This window comes from Rattus norvegicus, chromosome 3, assembly GCF_021556685.1.
Source record: "Rattus norvegicus strain SHRSP/BbbUtx chromosome 3, alternate assembly SHRSP_T2T, whole genome shotgun sequence".
NCBI classification, from domain to species: Eukaryota; Metazoa; Chordata; class Mammalia; order Rodentia; family Muridae; genus Rattus; species Rattus norvegicus.
In genome coordinates this window covers 169,138,304-169,159,971 of record NC_141536.1, presented here as the reverse complement: position 1 = coordinate 169,159,971, position 21,668 = coordinate 169,138,304, and the positions used below count along the sequence as shown (strand labels likewise).

Sequence of the window (21,668 nt, the reverse complement as noted above, 5' to 3'; positions counted from 1 at the left end):
TCATCCACTTAGGTCTGCAGATGAGACTGGCAGGGCTCTAGTGTCCTGGCCGTGTTCCCCAGGGAGCAGCTGGATCCAGAGTGCTAGGGGTGTGATAGGTGAGTATTACTATTAGTTGAAGATGAACAAGAAGTCGGGGTGCCTCTGGCTCAAGGAGCATTTCAAGAGTAGCCATAAATGAGTTGTGGAGTTTAGGGATGGATATGTACTAAATTAAGCAAGGCATTCATTCCTATGCCCCACCTAGAGTTAGGGAGGGCTTCTCGGAGAAAGGGCCTTGAACTTGATGGGAAGTAGTGAGGAATGATTTTAAGCTGGTATTTGTCTTAGGGCTTTACTGCTGTGAACAGCCACCATGACCAAAGCAACTCTTACAAAGGCCAGCATTGGGGCTGGCTTACAGGTTCAGAGGTTCAGTCCATTATCATCAAGATGGGAACAGGGCAACATTCAGGAAGGCATGTTGCTGGAGGAGCTGAAGATTCCACATCTTGTTCGGAAGGCAACTAAGAGATGACTGGCTTCCAGGTAGCTAAGATGGGGGGTCTCAAAGCCCACACCCACAGCAACACACTTCCTCCATGCCTACTCCAACAAGGCCATACTTTCTAATAGTGCCATTCCCCGAGCCAAGCATATTCAAGTCACCACTTTCAAACACACGTGTCTATGGGGGCCATACCTAGGCATAGCATAATGCAAAGTACATCTATTCCAACTTCAAAAGTCCCATAGTCTATAACAATCTCAACAATGTTAAAAGTCCGAAGTTCAAAGTCTCTGAGATTCATGCAATGTTTTGACTATAACAATCTCTTAAGAAATCAAAACCAAAAAAGCATATCACATACTTCCAACATCATGCAGGATATACATTACCATTCCAAAACTCCATAGTGAGGAAATCCTGCACCAAAGCAAGACAGAAAACGAGTTAGGCAAACTCCAGACTCTCTCCATGTGCGATGTCAAAGCGCTCTTCAGATTTCCAACTCCTTTCATCCTTGTTGACTGCTGTTGGCAGATTTGGCATTCAGCAGCAACAAATTTCATTCTCTTGGGCTGGTTCCACTCCCCATTAGCAGCTGTCCTTGGCAGGTATTACCATGGCCCTGGTATCCCAAACATCTTGAGGCCTCCAAGGCAAACTTCAATGTTACAGCTTCTTGTTCCAATGCCTGGGAGCCACATATGACTTTCTGGGTTTCTCAGAGGGGCTGGCATCACTTCTCCAGCTCTGCCCTCTTATAGCGCTCTAGGCTTGGGTTGATCCACTCCACTGCTGGTGCTGTTCTTGGTGATCATCCCGTGGTACTGGCATCTTCAATAGGTGTGGGTCTTCTGCTACAACTAGGCTTCACCAATAGCTTCTCATAGGCTCTCTTCATGGTGTTAAGCCTCACCTTCTTTGCATGACCCCTTCAGTCCTGGGCCATCAACTGCAACTGAGGCCTCATTCATCAATGGAATTCCCCAGCCCCTCATCGTGCCAAGCCTAACTGCTCTTCATGATTCCTTCATGCCTTCAAAACCAGTACCACTGGGTGATTCTCACACGTTACCAAGTTCAGCTGCAGTGTGAGGTACAACCTTGGCTATCTGTGGAACACAGCTTCTTTGTGCTTGTGCTCTCAGAAAAACACTTCCCAAAAGAGTTCATCTCAGTGATACTGGTCTCTCTCTCTCTCTTTTTTTTTTTTTTTTTTTACTTTTATTTATTTACTCTCCATTAGTTTAAATCTGGGATGGGTACAGCATCACACGGATTCTGTGTCCAATGGCCTTTGCAGGAAGGTTGCTTCAGAATTTGGCACGAACCATGCCACTGTTTCCATGGGCCTGAGTTACTTTTCCCCAGATCACTCTGGTTTTGTTTGGTTTGCCTCCAGGAGTCACTGTATTGTTTTTTGCTTTGTACACAAAAGCACATCTCTTGCCTAAGTAGAACTGTTTCATCTCGGGCATAAATGTCTTCAATTTTAAGAAGAGCCGTGTGCTCTCTTTGGTTCCAGAGGCCTCGCTTGTAGCCAGCAAAAATGGCCTTGCACCACAGCCTTCCAGACATACTTGTTTTTTAAGAAGTCCTGTTCCCAGCAGGCCTCCAAAGGCGCCAAGATGGTGGAAAGAGGATACTGGTCTCTTCTTAATCGCTAATTTCTTACCTCAGCTAACCAGCATCAATTGTCCCAGTAACCCCTTCTACTCTTGACTCTAAAGCCATAGCCACATAGCCAAAGTTGCCAAGTTCTGCTGTTTGCTTGAGCTGGAACAAACACACACACACATACACACACACACACACACACACACACACACACACACACACACACACACACACCAGCCCCTTCTATTACATTATCACCAGCTTTCTGTTTTCTAACTCCTTCACTGCCTAAGCTTGGCTGTCCTGGAATTTGCTTTGTAGATTGACCTTGAACTCAAGAGATCTTCATGGCTCTGTCTCCTGAATGCTGGGAATAAAGGCGTGTATCCACTATGCCTGGACTTAAGATTTTCTTTATCTGGAATTTGCTCTATATGAGGCTGGCCTTGAGCTCAGCCTCTGTTCTATCTCCTGAGATTAAAAGCACGTGTCACTGTGCTTGGGCCTAAGCTTTGCAATACCTCTATTCCTCAAAATCTTCATCAAAAGCCTGCGTCCTTCATTTCTGGATTGTAGTTCATTCCAGATTAAAAGTCCAAGTGAAAGCAATAACCAGATAATAATAATAATGCCTAGATACAACATTTCCTTCTTCAGCAAATTCATAAACAATGAACTTAGCTGGGAGGGGTCTTGCCCCAAAGTCATCATTTCCTTAATATATTTATCTCCTCGAACACAGGATTCCGGTCCATTTCATTCCTGGTGCCCTTTTATTATTACTTGAATCATACATTGTGTGTGTGTGTGTGTGTGTGTGTGTGTGTGTGTGTGTGTGTTTGTGTGTGTGTGTGTGTAAGCTTGTTTTGACTGATCAAAACGTTCTTCGTGAGAGGAAACCAAAGCCAAGGCTGGGCTTTTCTGAGACTTCCACTGTCAATGTGACTAATCAAAATCTCAAGTAGACTCTTCAGACAAGGGCAAAATGCATCCACATTCTTCACCAAAATATCACAAAAACAGTCACTCTGCCGCATTATTAATATTCTTCTCTTCTGAAACCTCTAGAGCCAGGCTTTCACAGTTCAAATCACCTTCAGCAACAAACTCTTCCATATTCCTACTAGGATAGCACATTGAGCCCCACATAAAACATTCCACTGCTTTCCAAATCCAAAGTCCCCAAATCCACATTCTTTCAAACAAAAGCATGCTCAGGCCTATCACGGCAATACCCCAGTACCTGGGACCAACTTCTAAGGGTTTTACTGCTGTGAACAGACACCATGACCAAGGCAACTCTTATAAGGACAGCATTTAATTGGGGCTGGCTTACAGGTTCAGAGGTTCAGTCCATTATCATCAAGGAGGGGACATGGCAGCATCCAGGAAGGCATGTTGCTGGAGGAGCTGAGGATTCTACATCTTGTTCAGAAGGCAACTAGGAGAAGACTGGCTTCCAGGCAGCTAGGATGAGGGTCTCAAAAACTCACACCCCCAGCAACACACTTCCTCCACACCTACTCCAACAAGGCCACACTTCCTAATAGTGCCACTCCCTGGGCCAAGCATATTCAAACCACCAAAGAATTGGACCTCAAGAAGAGAAGAAATCCCAGATCCCATTGGTAGTAGAGACACAACATATAGTGAAGGTGAGGCAGTGAGCCTTGGGAAGGCATTAGCACTAATGGGCAGTGCACAGGTTGGGAAATGGGCTATGTGAACCAGCTCCCAAGCACCTACTACAAGTAGCTCCGTTGTGTGTCCATCTCTAGGTTACATCTCTGGACCTGATGGGGCACAAGACTGTGTCACGGTTGGGGAATGAGAGTGCCAGGTTCTAGGCCCATGCATGCTTCCCTTAGCTAGTCCCCATTCTAGGTCTCTTGTCTCTGGTAGAGTTGCTATGACCAATACCTAGTCTCCACCCTACAACACACAGGCCACCATGAGTCGATTCAGGATCTCTAGGATGGCCCTAGCCTATATGTGCCCATAAGCAATTGGCACTTTGACCACATGCCACAGAGAATGACAGTCCTGATCTGCAGGAAACCTTTAGATACGTGGCTTATTACCCAAGCTGAGCCCCAAGTGGCAAAGCACATACCCAGTGGGAAAGTAGAGGGGTCTTTATTACGCTCATCCCCACTCAGGAAACCTCTTTGCCAGTGGGAGAGGATTCTCTGTCATCTGATCACCTAATCACCTGCCCCTGCCAGGCTTGGGAATGTCAGAATGACTACCACCCATGGTGGTATGTGGTGGGGAGGAAGCTGGGCTTAGAGTGTGATGTGTCAGCTCTTTATATTCCTTTAATTGACTCTGTTGCTTTGCTCAGGGTACAAAGTGCTATCACTCTGAACCCAGAGGTGACCAAACCTGCATCTACCTCGTGATTATTTGGGCATGTGCGTGTGCGTGTACGTGTGCGTGTTGACCTGGATGGAAGACCTTAGGTGCCCTGGACAGCAGTGAGGAAAGTGGTTACCTGTGTGGACTGAATGCCATCAGCTAGCCATTGAGGACAGTCAGTGCTGTAAGGGTGGCCACTTTTCAGAAGCTTGGAACCACTAAATGTCTTGGAGAGGTTCCTAGCCAGGCTTCCTTTCTGGGTCCCTCACACATGTGGGATGCCTATGACACTTCGGCTTACTTAGGGAGAGTGTAAGACCTTTATTTTAAAAGAAAGGCATCATTTGGTCCTGGGCATCCTTGCTCCAAGGCAGCTAGGATGCTAACACCAAAGCTATGACTGCCCTCAGTGGTGTCCAGACAGGCCCAAAGTATCATCTTCCTCAGAGAGCTCAACCTAGGAGGCAGGGAAAGAAATCTGGTTCTGGCTGTGGGGATGAGGGATACATAAGGTGCTGAGGCTGAGGGGCTGAGTTCCCTTGAAGAAGCCAGGAACCGGTGGCCAGCACTCCCTTGTTCCAGAGTCCAGCCTGGGGCTCTCCTGGAAGAGACAGAAGGCAAAGGGGTTCTGGGACTTGTGGGGTATGGGGCCATCAGGAGAACATGTAGCTGCTGCTACCGTAAGCCCCAAGTAGGGTTGTGTCTTTAATTTGGTGTGTGTATACTCCTCTTTATTAGTGGATAAATATTAGAAAATCATCTCTCAGAAGGTGTGGTCAGGGGCAGACTGGGCTTACCCAGCCGACTAGGGGCAGGCCCTTCAGGGGGTCCTGGCGTGGTCTGCAAGGTGAGGCTGTCCCGCCAGGGCTCATACACCAGGGTGTAGCTTTCTGCCCTCTTGATAGTGAACTTGTAGGTACGGTTAGGCAACAGGTTGTGAACATCAAAGGTGCAGGCAGCCACAGGGACTATTCCACACTGTGTACACTCCTGTTGTGTCCTCGGTTCCAGCAGCTTGAAGCGCAGCTCATACTGCTCTGGCGCTGCTGGCTGGATGGTAACAAACCAGCGCAAGCTGACCCAGTCCTGATGGGCCACTGACTCCTTCCGGTCGAACATAACTGGCATCTTCGTGCTCAGCATAAGCCGGATGTGTGGAATTTTGGTGGCTCCAATGTCAGATACCAGGCGGTGCTTGACATGCAGGTGCCCTGGTACCATCATGGCCAGGAAGTTGTCCATGACAACTGTCAGGTCTGCCAACTGCTGTTCCACAAGCCCCCAGCCTGCCAGGAAGGGCCGTGGGTCAGGGGCCTCGAGTAAGGCATCCAGTGCTGCCCGGCCCTGGTCCAGCTGCTCCAGTAGGTCCCCGAGCAGCAGGAGCTGGATCTTGGTCTGTGCTGTGCCCACTTTCTTCATGCGCTGAAACTTCCAGGGATCGATGAGCTGGAACATGGTGTTAGGCAGCACCAGTGGGTTCTGGTCACCCAGGGCCAGGTGCTTAGGGAGGATCTCAATGTAGTAGGAACACTTCTTGAGCAGCTGCATGCGAGCATGATGGCGCTTGAGCAACTGGGGGCTCAGGTCTGTGGTCAGGAACTCACGCAGCACATTGCGGCGCTCCATGAATGTCCTCCAAGCCTCTGGCTCCAGCAGCTGCTGGTCCTCTGCCTCCTCCACCTCCTCTGAGTCCAGGAAGGAATGTGGACTGTCCAGCTTCATTTTGTCCAGGGCCAGGCCTGTCACCTGGAAGTTCATTGTCTAGGAGCTGAGGGTAAGAACTAGGCATCAGCTGTGACGATCAGATTGGCTCTGCCTCCAACCTAGGCCTTCTTTCTGCCCCTCATCAGACTCTGCCTCAGAATGACCTCTGCTCTCCCCTGGGCCACGGCTCTCTGATCAGAGACCCCTGGAGGAACAGAATAGTAGGCTGGGTACTAGGCAAAAGCAGACGATAAACAGGAAACTTAATCAAGGGGCGAGTTAGTCTTTTGTGGTGATGAGCTAACAGGGCTTATCAGAGAGTGGGCTAGAGGAACCAGAGTAGCTGGGGAGAAGCTCTGGGATGTTGGCTAGTTTTGAGACAGATCACAGGGCTCAGGTTCCTCACCTAACACAGGTCTGTGGAGAAGCTTAGAGTGATCCTTGGTGCAAGGATGGATAATTTCCCATGCATCCCAGTACTCTCCAGAGACCTGGTACACTGCGGCACCACAGATGCTCAGGGATGAGGCTAACCAAAGACAAGACTCTACATCATCCTCACACAGAGAGGGACCTTGTGTGTCCAAGAACAGGGTAGATCTCATCCCGCCCTCCCACAGATGGGGAATCTAAGGCTACAGCTTGGTAGGTTGGTCTTCCTCCATGGTCACTTTTGATTTTGACATAACATCTCACTCTGTTGCCCCAGGTTGCCCTCCAACTCCTGTGCTCAAGCAGTCTTCTCATCATACCCTTGAGACTCCAGGAGTGTGTGCTCCTGTATACAGCTTATCCCAAAGTTGGAGCTGTTGACTCCAGAGTCAGCCCCCTTTCCTTGTCCCCATACCTTTCCCCCAAATCTGGTTGTCTATGGAGAGGCTGGTGTGCCACAGAGCCCAGCAGCCAGAGCTCCCTGGAGAAAGGACCAACAGCCTACTAGCTGTCCCTGGCACTGGGCCAGTGGCTTCACTTAGAAATCTCCAGTGGTGGAAACTGGGCTGGCTTGGATGAGTGAGAAACAGAGCTAAGAGACTGGATGACTAGCTCAAAGGCACGCAGGTGGATAGTAAGGTTGATCCAAGTTCACCCCACTTCCCAAAGACCAATTCAAAGTGATTTGTGTGAATGGGGGTTGGGGGCTCGGGGGTGCTGGGGAGAGGCAGGCATCAGAAACAGCAGAGAATGGTTCCTGGCCGGGTGCTAGCTGAGATCAGGGCCCCAAGACCCTGAGCCAACGCAGTTCATTGCAGCTAGAAAGCTCAATAGAAGTCTCCAAAACTAAGCTATCCTTTCACCCCGCCCCCTCCGTGGAGACTACCCACCCGGAGTTCCTGGGCACACCTCCCAAACTCCTCTACCTACCACTCCTCTTCCGGATCACCTCCGTGAGCTCCAGCCCCCCTCTGCAAGTGCCTGGCGGCCCGCTTCCTGTGCGGAGCCTAGCCAGAGCCGCAGGGTGCACTGCCAGATCCGCGCTCCCCCTGCCTCAGGCCTACTTGTTGCCATGGAAACCACTGGCCCTTGTGACGCTGTGCACATCCGGCCCAGGTGTTGGGAGCTCTTGATTTGAAGGCTAAGTTTTGATATTCGGCAGCATCGATTTGTGCCCAGAGCCCCACGAACTCGAAACAAGCTCAACCTCAGCCCGCGTCACCGGCTAGTGGAATTGTTCCGCGGCGGCTCCGTGCCTCGCAGCAGTTCAGGAGCCACTGCGGTGGCTGGGTTGACAGCTTGGCTTGCAATGGGGTCCCCGCAACGCGGGAAACTGGTGTCTTTGAGTGGGACAGAGCTGACTTCTGGCTCTCAAGAAGCCCACAGACGCCAGTGGAGTGCAGGGAAGGGCTACTTGCTTGACATTCCAAGCCAAGCGGTGGCCTGTGGGTCTCAAGGAAGATGAGAAAGGAAGTAATATAGCAGCAGATGGCTAGGATCACCTCAGCAAGCAGTCAGCAAGGTGAAGGGTTCTGGCTTTCCCAGGCCTCCAGAAGCTCATGATCTGTCCCCTCTAGTCTGGATAGACAGAGTCTCCATAGCTCTAAGGATCCTCAAAGGAATTCCCAAGTTGTGAGTCATTCTCATACTCTAAACTGGGCTTTGGAACCCTGGATTTACTACCCAGATCCTTCCTCTTTAAGGAAGGAGCTTGGGGTTACTCCTAGCAAGGGTCTTAGGGTCTCAGTCACCTGAAGGCTGCTGACTCTTTTCCGCTTGGCCAGTCCTTCCAGATTGGGTTTGTCTGGATTGAGTTACTTCGTTGTAACTCAAGTTTGCTACCAACTTGAGTTACAGCCAGAGCTCCCAGCCCTTCTGATGGCACCTGACAGGCGGCGGGGCGGGCGAGGCGGGGTGGGGTGGGGGGTAGGTTGGCGGGGGAGGGGATGGGAGGTAGTTTTCCTATCTGCCAACCTATATTGGCTACAGGCCTCAAAGGCCCTGTAGCAGGAGGAGGGAGGAGGAGGAGGGGGAAGAGGAGGAGGCGGAGGAGGAGGAGGGGGGAGGGGGAGGAGGGGGAGGAAGCGATGGGTGCTGGCTCTGTGCTCATCTAGGCTAGTCATGGTGGCCAGTTTGAGGGGTCTCAGGGACAAGAACTAGATTATTTGGAGAAAGCGATGCCATCTGAAGGTCCAGGAGGGAAACTGGCCCCTGGGGAGTAGGAGAGAATAAAAAGCAGCAGGAAGAATCCCAGCTCCCCAGCTCTTCCTCAGGAAGGAGGTGGGTGAGGCTCACTACTCTGTTCTTGGGGCTTGGGCTTGCTCTGGGCCTGTGAAAGCTCCTCCACCTCACTCGATCCCTCTTTTTCCCCCATTCCTAATTTTCTAATTTTTTATTTTCTTAGATTTATTTTGTTTTGTATATATGAGCATTTTACCTGCACGCCTGGCACCCGCAGAAGCCTGGTATTCACAGAGGTAAAAGAAATAAAAACAAAATTTTTTCTTTCTGGTTTCTTTTTTAAAGATTTATTTAGTGTATATGAGCACACTGTCACTGACACACCAGAAGAGGGCATCGGATCCCATTACAGATGGCTGTGAGCCACCGTGCTGTTGCTGGGAATTGAACTCAGGACCTCTGGAAGAGCAGTTGGTGTTCTTAACCGCTGAGCCATCTCCTCAGCCCCCATTTCTTTCTTTTTAATTCTTTATTTTATGTTCATCAGTGTTTTGCTTGCAGGCACACCAGTGTGAGAATGCCAGAAGACCTGGAACTAAAATTACAGACAGGCTTGAGTCCCTTTGTGGGTACTGGGAATTGAACTTGGGTCCTCTGGAAGAGCAGCCTGTGCTCTTAACCGCTGAGCCATCTCTACAGCCCCTCTATTTTTTTTTAACTAAAATTTTCCATTTTGAGTTTGCAGATTCACATTGTTGTTGTTGTTGTTGTTGTTGTTGTTGTTGTTGTTGTTGTTGTTACAGGGCGTTTCTATGTAGCCCTCACCAGCCTGAAACTCTATAGACCAGGCTGGTCTCAAATTCAGAGATCTACTTGCCTTGGTCTCCCAAACACTGGAATTGAGGGAGCATGCCACCATGCTTGGCTCATGGCAGCTGTAAGGAATGATGGCCCTATATCCTGCGTGTCCTGCATCCATTTTCCCCAGATGTAAATTCCTGGAAAACTGAAGTACAAGATCATACTAGGACACAGGGACAATCTGTGGCCACAGAGACACCTCCTGGAGCTCATCTTGCACTCAACCCCTAGTTTCTTTTTATTGCTGTGATAAAATACCAAGACCAAGGAAACTTGTAGAAGAGTCTATTGGGACTTACAGTTTCAAAGAGTGAGTCCGTGACTGTCATGGTGTGGAGTGCGGGCAGCAGGCCTGGTGCTGGAGCAGTAGCTGAGAGCTTATATTTTTATCTGCAAGTAGGAAGCAGACAAAGCTAATTGGGAATGGTATGGGCTTTTGAAACCTGAAAATCTTCCCCCAACTGACAAACCTCCTCCAACAAGGCAAACCTAACCCTTCGCAGACAAGCCAACCAACTCAGAGCTGTGTCAAGTGTGTGGGCTTGTGTGGGGGTGGGAGGCATTCCCATCTAAGCCACCACACTCCACTCCCTGGCCACCGTAGGCTTGTGGCCATATCATAATGTAAAATGCATCTAGTCCAGCTCCAAAAAGTCCTCAGAGTCTTTTAGTAGTCTCAGCACAGTCTTGGGGCTGGAGAGACAGGTGGCTCAGTGGTTAAGAGCACTGACTGCTCTTCCAGAGGTCTTGAGTTCAATTCCTGGTAACAACCCTCTGTGATGGGATCTGATACCCTCTTGTGGTGTGTCTGAAGAACAGCTACAGTGAACTCACACATAAATAAATCTTTTTTTTTTAAGATTTATTCATTCATTATATATAAGTACACTGTAGCTGTCTTCAGACACACCAGAAGAGGGCATCGGATCTCTTTACAGATGGTTGTGAGCCACCGTGTGGTTGCTGGGAATTGAACTCAGGACCTCTGGAAGAGCAGTCGGGTGCTCTTAACCGCTGAGCCATCTCTCCAGCCCTAAATAAATCTTTAAAAAAAAAAAAAAAGGTCAGTCTCAAGAGACTTCAGGCAATCTCTTCATTATAATCCCCTGTAAAATCAAAACCAAAAGGCAAATTACGAACTTGCACCACACAGTGACCCACGGATTCTCTTCCTGCTCTGATCTTGGCGAGGGACTGAACTCTTTCCTCATCTGTAGGAGTCGGGGAAGCCAACTCCTCTACTTCAAGGCTTCTTTGACAGCAGTTCTCAGTCTCCTGCCTCTCAGCCTTTCCTCCAGCTGATAAAAGGTCTGGGAACCAGGACTGAAGACTATGTCCTCTGCTCTTGACCATCAGCCTCTCTTTGGGCTCCAGCTGCACATAGAATGTGCTGGATTCCCTGAGATGTGGACCTGGTGCTTTAGGAGCAAGGGATCTGAACTCAGTGCCCTGGATCTGACCTTACCATGGTCAATGCAGCAGACGGAATCTCCCTGTGGCTTCATGGCCTGAAGATAGGAAGCTTAATTTCTTTTTTAAAATAATTATTAACATTCCCAAATGCTGCTCCTACTTTGGTCCCTCCTTCACAGAGTCCCTCCCCCATCCCCCTTCTCCTTTTCCTCCCAGAAGGTGGGACCCCTCCCCGCCTAGGTATCCCTCAACTCTAGCATATGAGTCTCTGCCAGATTAGGTGTATCCTCTCCTCCTGAGACCAGAAAGGGCAGCCATGAAGATTGAGCTGCCTGTCTGCTACATATATACCAGGGGTCCCTGTTCCAGCCCATGTATGCTCTTTGGTTGGTGGCTCAGATTCTGAGAGCTCCCAGGGGTCCAGGTTTGTTGACTCTCTTGGTCTTCCTGTGGGGTTCCCATCGACTTCTGGACCTTCAGTCCTTCCCTGTTCGGCTGTGGGTATCTGAGGAAGCTTACATCATTCACATTGAGGACTTGGGTAGGAAAATCTCCATTTATACCTGGCAAGGCAGGTAGAGACAAATTCTCCTCAAGGCTGGTGGGTGTGGGATTCAGGGATCCTCCTGGTACTTCTCTAATTTTGTATTTATAATTACCATGTCTGTACACCCACTTCCAACAGGCTATATCTCTATGACATGTACCTTGTACCTTAGGGCTCCATCCCTTTGTGGCTGCTCAAGCCAAGAGCTGGGGTTCAGCCACTTGGGAGGCTGGGAGGACAAAGCCAGTGAATCCCTAGGTATCTCTGGTACACCAGAACTTACAGATGCCCCAGATGCTTCAGAGAAGCATCTGTAGATGGAGAAGGAACAGGAACCACACCTGTTTGACATGTTTGAAGTGAAAAAGGTACATGAAGGGTCTGTAGCAAATACATTTGGAAGCTTAGTTGTATCCACTCAGGGGCTGTGCTTGGGAAAGAGACCGCAGTAAATGGGCAGAAAGCCTGCAAGTGAGGTCCCCCTCAGATTAAAACATTCTCAAGAACAGAGCTGGCTGGAACCTGGTCTCTCTTACCTGACAGTGAACAACTGGGTGGCAGGCAGCTTGCTTCATTGTACAGAATGAGAATCTGGGACTGGGTAAGAGGCTGTGTGAGGCTCACCCACTGCCCTTCCTTTGCATGCTGACACCAAGTCAGATACCCAAACTGAGGTCTTAGATGTCTGAGTCTCCTCCTCCCTGCAGCGGTATTAAGCATCCCCATGATCACCTATGTGCCTGGCCGTTCACTGATCCCCTGGAGATTACTACCAGCATGTCGTTTGACAACACAGGAGTCAGGATAGCAAGAGCTTACTGTGTACTGAGTGTTTGCTCCAGATGCCACCGCTGACTTGGACAGGGTGAATATAGCTATGGCTACTTGCATCTGACCCTGAAGGAGGTGGGAGGTGTTTTAAGTTAGAGAGCCAATATTTAAAAAGCCAGTGGGGTTGGGGATTTAGCTCAGTGGTAGAGCGCTTGCCTAGCAGGCGCAAGGCCCTGGGTTCGGTCCCCAGCTCCGAAAAAAAGAAAAAAAAAAAAAGCCAGTGTTTCACAGAAATACAGCCTCTAGCGATGAACTGCTCCCTCTGTCCACCCTTCTCCCAGGGAGGATGCTGATTGCACTTGCCCAGCTACCAGGGCAAAACAGACCCCTGCAACCTGTGCCTGTATGACAAGATGAAAAGGGTAGCTTGTTCCAGAAGGCCCTCCCCACTACACCGCCCTTCCTACACGCTCCGCCCAACTGTCTCACCCTAGGAGCCAACTGGGACACGTATCTCAAACCCAGCGGCTTTAAACCCCAGCAGAGATCCAGCTCATCAGACCGCATAGCTGTAGAAGAATATGTAGAATAGGAGGAGCCACCTGTGTGGTCCTGGGACGGAGGTCACTATCCGCTCCATTCATTGATCCACCATCCGGGATACTGACAGGTCCTGAGTGCCTGATTAAGGAGCACTCTGTAGTGACCTCCGGGGTTAGGGTTAGGGTCCGTGTCACCTGTCACTTCCCATCCGGTGTTAAGAAGGGACGTGGGCAGGAAGCCCAGGATAAGCCTGGCTGTCCCACCAGCCTTTCCGGTTTCTCTCTTGCACCCTGGGCTCCTGGAGCATGGCTGTAGTGCTCAGTCTCCTCAGCGGCAGCACGGAGATCCCAGAGTACTGACCCAGAGTCTGCTCCATGCGCCTTCGTCCGCAACCAGGCCCCCTAGGCATGGAGCCCTTCCTCCGGAAGCGGCTCACTTTCTTGTCCTTTTTCTGGGATAAGATATGGCCAGCGGGTGAGTCGGAGGAAGACATCCCCAGGATCCAGGGACAGGACGACAACCCAGTGCCGGAGCAACCAGCTGCCGTTGAACCTTGTAGCTTCCCAGCCCCACGCGCCCGACTCTTCCGCGCGCTCTACGACTTCACTGCTCGATGTGCAGAGGAACTGAGCGTCAGCCGCGGGGACAGACTCTACGCCCTCAAGGAGGAGGGGGAGTACATTTTTGCCCAAAGGCTCTCTGGGCCACCCAGCACCGGACTAGTTCCAGTCACCTACCTTGCCAAGGCTACCCCGGAGACGCCCTCAGACCAACCGTAAGTATCTGGGCTTCGGAGGTAGAGCTGCTAAAAGGCTGACAAGCCCAATGAGTAAGTCAGAGGTTTTGAGAGTAGGAAATACCTGCTTACAGTCAGCGAGGGCTTACTGAGTGCCTGCTGGCACTGGGCTGAGCAGACAGGTGTGGCAGGGCAGTTCAATAGGAAGAGCTGCACTGCTAAGGGGTTGGGTGGGGGACCCAGGAGTGAACAGGTCCAGGAAACCTGTTGTTCCATAGAACAGCTACTCATCACAGTCACTGCAGGACCCTGCCTCTATACAGAGGTTGTTACAGTATACAGTGAGTGGTTACCGCTTCCAGGCCAGGGGCTGAGATTTGAGACAAGCTGGAGGGGGAGGAGGAGGGAGCGCACACTACTTCTAGGTGCTGAAAACCAGGCCAGAGTCAAGTGTTTGCATGCTCCTCCATTCATATTCACCCAAACACCTCAAATGGGTCTAAGCATAAGGCAGATAGAGCCCTGACTTGCTTTGCTCAGTGGGTATGGGGAAGAACTTACTCTTGGCCCTCAAGGCTGGGCAGTCACTGGCAGTGAGTGGCATACCAGGAGGGTCATGCTGCAGGGTTCGTGCTAGGCAGAAATAAGCTGAAGGCTGAAGAGCTGCCCCTGGTCTTACACCCAACTGGTCCTGACCTGAGTCCTCAGGTCCTAGTGTTGCTCAATTCATCTCTAGCCTCCTGAGGACCCCTCAGCAGTTACAACCTCCCAGGAGGTTTTGTGTGGCTGGGGAAGCAGAGCCACAGGAAAGGGATCCAGACACAAGCCCCATGCCTGTTTGCTGGAAGAGGTCAAGTGGCTGTTTTGATGGAAGGGGTATGGGACACAGAACTTATGAACAGTCCTGTAGGCTGCTGGCATGGAAGGCTGGGCTGGGATCCTGGAAGTAGGGTTGCTAGTGGAGAGCTAATGACTGCCTGACCTGGAGATCAAAGAGCTGACCACACTTAATGGTATCATTAGTCCCAGACACCTGGCCCCATCATCTAGGGAGAGACCCCTGAGGCATATCCTCCACAGTTCAGGCTGTCACAGAAGCCCAGCTGTATCCCATAGTCGTGTATACCCTGTCATAGCTTCAAGGAAAGGCTGGGGCTATGTTGGAGAAACTCCCATTTCTGGTCCTCCCAAACCCAGTCTTGCTGTACTGAGAAGGGACCTCAGTGCTAGGGGCTCTTCACCTGCCAGAAGATCAGGAAATCTTCTCAATTCTCTGCTCACCAAATCTGTGGGGTCCAGCTTCTAAAAAAAAAAGAGGAAAAAAGAAAGAAAGAAAAGAAATGGATGGAGTCATACCGGATTTACCTGATGTGACTTAGCACTCAGAGTCTGGTCCACCTAGGCATGGCCCTTCAGAGGGCACGAGGTACTTAGAACACCTCCCCCCTTATTTTCTACTGTCTGCCTCTGCTAACATCCTGCCCACTCCAGCTTAGTCTCCCTCTTCTGCAGATCTCAGCTCCCAAGTAGCTAACCTTCAGATGAACCATGCCCAGCCAGGTGACACCTAGGGTCCTCGGCCATACTAGAACTCTATGGGTACTTCTGGAGCAGCTCGTTGGACTCCCACAGTGATTTAGTAGTTTCAAGTTTGGGGTTTTGGTCTTTGGTGAAGCCTGGTAGTATATCAGAGTAATAGAACCAGTGGCCCAGGTGAGTGGACAGTCATACCTATGTGAAGGGGCTTCCAGTCACCTGATGGTGGTGGCCTGGGACGCCAGCTTCAGACACTGGGCACATTCCTCCCTGAGAGACAGCAGGGCAGTTGAGGCCTCACACCTTGCCAGGGTCACATGGTTGGGCCTGAAAGAAGACTGTTATGTCCTGGATTTGCAGTTGGTACTTCAATGGGATCAGCAGGACTCAGGCCCAGCAGTTGCTCTTGTCTCCTGCCAACGCACCAGGGGCCTTCCTCATCCGGCCCAGCGAAAGCAGCATCGGGGGATATTCTCTGTCAGGTACTTGAACAACCTCTCAAGACTTCATTTTCCTGGGCGGGGGGGCGTCTTGCTCAACCCTCCCAGGTCAGACCTACTTGACCTTGGGGCAGTTGATTCCTACACTAGCAACCCTTCATACAGACATGCTTGTTAGCAAGCAACCTCCCTTTCTCTCTCTCTCTCTCTCTCTCTCTCTCTCTCTCTCTCTCTCTCTCTGTCTCCTCCTTCTCTCCCCCTCCTTTCCTTCATTCTTCCCTCCTTCTCTTCCTTCCTCCCTCCTCCCTCCCTCCTTCCCCTCCTTCTTCCCTCCCTCCCTTCCCCTCCTTTCTCCTTCCCTTGCCTCCCTCCTTCCTTCCTCCCTTCCCTCTCTTCCCTCTTCCTCCCTTCCTCCCTTCATTCTTCCCATCCTCCATCCCTTCCTCCCTTCCCTCCTTCCTTTCTTCCTCTTTCTTTCTCCACTTCCTCCATTTGCTACCTAGTAGAGTTAGCATTCCATTAAACATGAACCTATTTAATACTCTGTCACCAGGGCTCCCTGACTGTCCTGGGGCCTGTATCTTGACCATGCCCCCTCTTGCACAGACCATTGTCCACCTCAGCGACCCCATGGTCAATCAGAGCGAAGTCACTTGAGATGCTGGGCTGTGGGTGTCTGAGGCAGGTGTAACCAAGGCACTGGTTTCCATTTCTGTCTCCAGTCAGGGCTCAGGCCAAAGTCTGCCACTATCGAATCTGCATGGCACCTAGCGGCGGCCTCTACCTGCAGGAGGGTCGACTCTTCCCCAGCCTGGATGCATTGCTAGCTTACTACAAGACCAACTGGAAGCTGATCCAGAACCCTCTGTTGCAGCCCTGTGTACCCCAGGTGGATCTGCAACTTTCCCCATTCCTGGGGACCACCAGGAACCCTGCCTTAGAGTCTCTTGGCAAGCGTCTGGCCTAGACTTGACCAGGGAATAGCCGGTGTCCAGTGGTTTGTTTATTCTGATGGAGTTGCCAGTTTTATCTACTCTGAGGCTGTTAGAAAGTTGGGGAGCCCCAAGGGGTATAGGATGCACCCAATTCTGCATGGCATCATGAGGAGTCAAGGCCAGTGTGGGGAAGGCACCCACAGTTGCTCCTAGCCCTGAGGGCAGAAGCTGAGAGTAGAGATACTATTTCTCCCAGTATCTGGTATTACTGGGTCCAGGGCAGCAGTCTGGTTTCTCTGGTTCTGTAATGACAGCCTAATGACAGCCTAGCCAGGTTTGTAATGAGTATTTGTGAACGGATGTCCGGCTCTGGTAAAGGGGCCGCTTAAGTTCCCAAAACAATTAGCCTCCTAGCTCTGAGCTTGGCCTCCTGGAGGTCCACACTGGTCTCCCCTTTGTCCTAACCTGGGCCTGGAGTAGGAGTGCACTGGGGAGGGAGAGGCTAAGGCCTGATGCTGGGACTTTTCCTGAGATTCCCAGGGGGGCTAGGTTCAAATAGTAACTTCGTCTTCCTGCCCACTCTGCTACGGGAGTCTAAGGCAGTACACTGAATGTCCCTTCCCACAGATGCCCTTGGCTCAGGACGAGTGGGAACGGCCACGTTCAGAATTTGTCCTTCGGAGAAAACTGGGTGAAGGCTTCTTCGGGGAGGTGTGGGAAGGCCTGTGGCTGGGCTCTACACCTGTGGCGGTGAAGGTAATCAAATCAGGTGAGGCCCTGTAGCATTGCCCTCTGACCCTGGAGCCTGGGGCAGTGGTGGCCCTGCACAGTCCTGGAGCAACATCTTTTTTATAGCTGACATGAAGCTGGCAGACCTCACCAAGGAGATTGAGGCACTGAAGAGCCTGAGGCATGAGCGGCTAATCCGACTGCACGCTATATGCTCCCTGGGTGAACCCGTGTACATCGTTACTGAACTCATGGGCAAGGGCAACTTGCAGGTCTACCTGGGCAGTGAGTAGCTTCTACTTGGGCAGTGGATGCTTTCCCTTCCCCCACCCTGTAGCAGTCACATCTGCCAACCCCTACGATAACATCACACCCTAGGTCCACAAAGAAGAATCCTTAAGCATTTGTAAGAGACACATGCAGCCCAGGTTGCAGACACCTGGTCCCACTGAGGCCAAGGATCTGGTTCAGGCCTAGATTTGGTGAAAGGCTATGTAGTCAAATCCTGGTCGTTCTGAGGCTAGGGCTGCCGTACAAACAGTAGAGGTTCCCTTTGTGTCACTGACCTCTGATATGCTCAGACCCAGTCCAGGTTGGGTAGTATCTCCCTTGGGAGTACAGGCAGGTACCGAGAAGCAGGTTGTGCTTGAGGCCTTGTGGTGACTTCCCTTTCCGTGCTATTCATTGTCTACTGGGCCTTAGTAGGTGCCGCTCTCACTCTCTCAGAGATGGGAGAATCAAGGCACGGAAGAAGCATGTGTGTGCACATGCACTTGCCTTGCTGGGCATCATCCTGTGCCATTATGAGGACCGCCACCCAGCCCTGACCCCTGAGCCCCTCTCTCTGCAGGCCCTGAGGGAAAGGCCCTGAGCCTGCCTCATCTACTGGGATTTGCCTGCCAGGTAGCTGAGGGCATGAGCTACCTGGAGGAGCGGCGTGTTGTCCACCGCGACTTGGCTGCCAGGAACGTGCTGGTGGGGGATGACCTCACCTGCAAGGTAGCTGATTTTGGCCTGGCCAGACTGCTCAAGGTCAGTGGGGCTCTGGGCTCCTAACCCCTACAGAGGGGAAAACACTACTCTGAATTCCCAACCGTTACACCTCATCCCCAGGACGACGTCTACTCCCCAAGCAGTGGCTCCAAGATCCCCGTCAAGTGGACGGCACCTGAGGCTGCTAATTACCGTGTCTTTTCCCAAAAGTCAGATGTTTGGTCCTTTGGCATCCTGCTGTATGAGGTCTTCACTTATGGCCAGTGTCCCTATGAGGGTAAGCCATCTCAGAGGAGATTATGACTCATCAGGGAAAGTCTAGTCTGAGGGAGGTGACCTGGAATCCAGTCTGAGGGAGGAGATGTATGGTGCCCTGGGAGTCACTGACCTACAGAGGTACCAGGGTAGGGGCTGGAGTACCAGCACAGACTGGTCATGCAGAGGTTGGGAGTAGGATAGTCTCTTTGGTGGCACCTGGGCAGCAGAATCAAGGCAGCTGCTGTCTGGTCCTCTTGCTGGCCCTTTATCAGGAATGACCAACCACGAGACGCTACAGCAGATTAGTCGTGGATACCGGCTGCCACGCCCAGCTGTCTGCCCAGCAGAGGTCTACATGCTCATGGTGGAGTGCTGGAAGGGCAGCCCTGAGGAGCGTCCCACCTTTGCCACACTGAGGGAGAAGCTGAATGCTATAAACAGACGCCTCCACCTGGGCCTCACGTGACCAGGTCTCTCCAGACCCTTGGGCAGCAGCTAGGGCTGCCACTTCCTGAAGGCTGTCTCCCAAGGAAATATTTGTCACTCATACCCGGGAGATGCTATACAACTGAGAATGACAGCAGCCTCTGGGCTCCCACACTGGGGCTCCTTCACTGACACAGTCTGGTACTCACATGTGCACACTAGAGAGACACATGTACCTACATGTGCACACCAGACGGACTCGTGCAGACTGAGCCTGGTCATGAGCACTCACTCAGATATGAAGGTCGATGTGCTCCTCCTGGCATAGTCCCCAAAGTGTTGATAAAGTATAGAAGAGGAGCCGCACGGACGTGCTGGACAGACAAGTACCCACAGAGCCAGCAGTTTCCTCCTTGCCCTCAACGCTGCTCCCTTCTAGAATCAAGGATGAAAAGCCCACTTTCCCCAGGTCTTACTGTGGATTAAGTAGCCAACACCAGGGCTGGCTGTATGCCAATACATGCTATGTTCTCTTAGGAAACAGCAGCAGCATCTGCCCCTACCCAGTGCCCCACGGGTACTAGTAAACCTTAGGAACACAAAGTCAGCTTCAATAAACATGTTCTGTCGGTTTCACATTCCGGCTCCCCGAATGGAATGCTGGAGGCTTTCGAATGCAGGAGGGAGAGTTAAACGGCAGCCCACAGCCAGAGCTGCATTACAGTGTGGACCTCGTGGCATTAATGGTGGACACTGCTAGAGCTAAGCGAGCAGTCCTTTCCATCTCCCTGGCTTGGGATTGAAGCCAGAAGGCTCCTCAGCTTCAGGAAGGGCAGACTGGCTGTTTGGAGGTCAGCACACCCACGCCTTCTCTACATGCAGAGGAACGGTGTTTCGAGAATGTTTCTTTGGATGATGGGCAGTGGTTTAGGAAGAAGAATTTTCTGGCTGGTGGGATTAGGCAGATTTAGGTAGGACGTTGACAACCACATAAACTACTCTCTGGGGCAAAGCCCCCAAGGGCCACTTTTTGAGGGTAACACCTTGAGAAGTTGGGCCCTTGATCATACCACAGTTCACGGCACTCAGGGGCAGCATACTTAGCAGGAAAGGCATGGGGGCTTTGCTCAGGGACCCAAGACCATTTCACTCTCCTACCAGTTGTACCCAGAAGGCTGTGGGGCAGAGAGACTGGCAGTCCCTAGAGGGGATGAAATTTGGGGCCAGCTTTGCACTCACCAAAGCCAATTTGCCCATGATTACATTTGTAAACTGGCTAAGAGGAAGCTGGGAACCGAACCTCATGTGTAAAGTGACCCCTAAGCTAGAGCAAAGATTTTGGGGGTTAGCCAGTCATGGGCTTTCTCACGGGAGGCAGATTTGAAACAGGATGGTCCTAGGAGCTATGGAGGCCAGGCTGACAGAGAGCGCTAACATTGGTCTTTATAGGTAGAAGAGGCAGTGGGATTGGGCTGAGGGATTGCCCTGCCTCTCCTTAGCCTGCAGATCTGATTGAGGGAGGTGGAAGGGAAGAATCTGCACTTGGCAGTTGGCTGTTTATGGGGTTCCTGCTTTGCCAGCACACAGAGCAGAAGTGTGGTCCTAAGGGCTTGTATGGCACAAGACAATAATATTCTGATATTAAGGGGCTACCATGAGTCAAACTATGAGGGCTCTAGGGATAGGATGGCTCAGTCTGGAAAGAAGGATGGTGCTAGGATTGTAGTCAAACCATGGAAGCTGGTTTGACCTGATCCTGGCACATTCCTGGGCACCTAGTCATCCAACGATGAGCAGGTTTGGCCCTCCTGGGGAGAGGCCAGGGACTTTTGGGCTACCTGATGTGTCATCAATAGAGCTGCCCACGGGTCTCATTTAGGGACATGTGGTTGTCCAGGACATAGCTTGAGCTCAGAGGCTCAAGACTTGAAGACCCTGGAGGAAACCAGGAGGCAACTGTGGAGTTCTTGAGGCTGACCTCTGCCACTAGCAATCCTTATCCCTTTCTTCTTCCTGTATTGATTGATCGACCCTTCCCCACACCTTATGGGGAGCTGAGCTAGGCTGGGTAGGTGTGAAGCTACTGAGTAATGCATGTTGCTGTTCTTAATCCCAATAGGAAGTGGGTAGTGCTTTGTCTCTTCCATGAAAGAAAACGCGAGGCCTGGCACAGTTCTCGGAAGTAGAACATTCATTCAACATGTGGGCCAGAATTTGATCCTCAGCATGAAGTAGCATCCCCCACCACCACCCCCACTCCCACCACCACCACAGCACTCCCCCACCTTAAAAAAGAAAAAAGAAAGAAAAAGAAAAAAAATCAATTTAATCCGGCATTATTTCCCAGGTCACTCACCCTTATAGACTTTTCAATTTCCTTTCCCGTCCTGGGTGTGCAGGATCACCCAATCATGAACACAACAGGATCAGCCAGAGTGAGAAGGGTTGCCAGGGCCACTCTGGAGACAGGGAATCCTTGGAGCTCTCAAGGTTCAACAGGAGGAGGAGGGACAGACTGGAACAGTCACAAGTAGGGCTACTAGGGATTGGGTAGCATGGGAGGTGAATTAAAAGAGGCCCTGGGGGGGGGGGGTTGGGGATTTAGCTCAGTGGTAGAGCGCTTGCCTAGCAACTGCAAGGCCCTGGGTTCGGTCCCCAGCTCAAAAAAAAAAAAAAAAAAAAGAGAGAGAGAGAGAGAGAG

At 51.2% G+C, this 21,668-nt stretch overlaps 2 protein-coding genes, 1 long non-coding RNA gene and 1 pseudogene across 6 annotated transcripts; 1 reads left to right on the top strand and 3 right to left on the bottom strand.

The window, feature by feature from the left end:
• Window positions 1-1,700: 1,700 nt before the first annotated feature.
• Window positions 1,701-2,500, bottom strand: LOC148006606 (large ribosomal subunit protein eL33 pseudogene; annotated as a pseudogene).
• A 2,671-nt stretch (window positions 2,501-5,171) lies between these two features.
• Fndc11 (fibronectin type III domain containing 11) lies at window positions 5,172-8,481 on the bottom strand. 2 transcript variants are annotated; one of them, XM_087653948.1, is made up of 2 exons: window positions 7,529-8,481; window positions 5,172-6,371 (listed from the first exon to the last, which is right to left on the bottom strand). In XM_087653948.1, the coding sequence occupies exon 2, from the start codon at window positions 6,218-6,220 to the stop codon at window positions 5,219-5,221; it is 1,002 nt and encodes a 333-aa protein (XP_087510074.1). In that variant the 5' UTR covers window positions 6,221-6,371; window positions 7,529-8,481; the 3' UTR covers window positions 5,172-5,218.
• Window positions 8,482-9,110: 629 nt separating this feature from the next.
• Window positions 9,111-13,804, bottom strand: LOC108350541 (uncharacterized). Of its 3 annotated transcripts, none has more exons than XR_015684909.1 (3): window positions 13,652-13,804; window positions 9,940-10,030; window positions 9,111-9,374 (listed from the first exon to the last, which is right to left on the bottom strand). It is a non-coding gene; the product is annotated as an uncharacterized LOC108350541 (long non-coding RNA). The 3 variants fall into 3 exon arrangements; XR_015684908.1 differs by lacking the exon at window positions 13,652-13,804 and adding an exon at window positions 13,275-13,502; XR_015684910.1 differs by lacking the exon at window positions 13,652-13,804 and adding an exon at window positions 11,761-11,941.
• Window positions 13,195-19,603, top strand: Srms (src-related kinase lacking C-terminal regulatory tyrosine and N-terminal myristylation sites). Its single transcript, NM_001011961.1, is given in 8 exon segments — window positions 13,195-13,689; window positions 15,547-15,668; window positions 16,349-16,515; window positions 17,189-17,330; window positions 17,417-17,575; window positions 18,141-18,322; window positions 18,404-18,560; window positions 18,814-19,603. Coding segments are annotated over 8 exon segments (1,524 nt in total). The 5' UTR covers window positions 13,195-13,288; the 3' UTR covers window positions 19,008-19,603.
• The last annotated feature ends 2,065 nt before the right edge of the window (window positions 19,604-21,668 follow it).

Coding starts and splice junctions, on each gene's coding strand:
- Fndc11 (XM_087653948.1), bottom strand. CDS start 6,220: ATGAACTTCCAGGTGACAGGCCTGGCCCTGGACAAAATGAAGCTGGAC.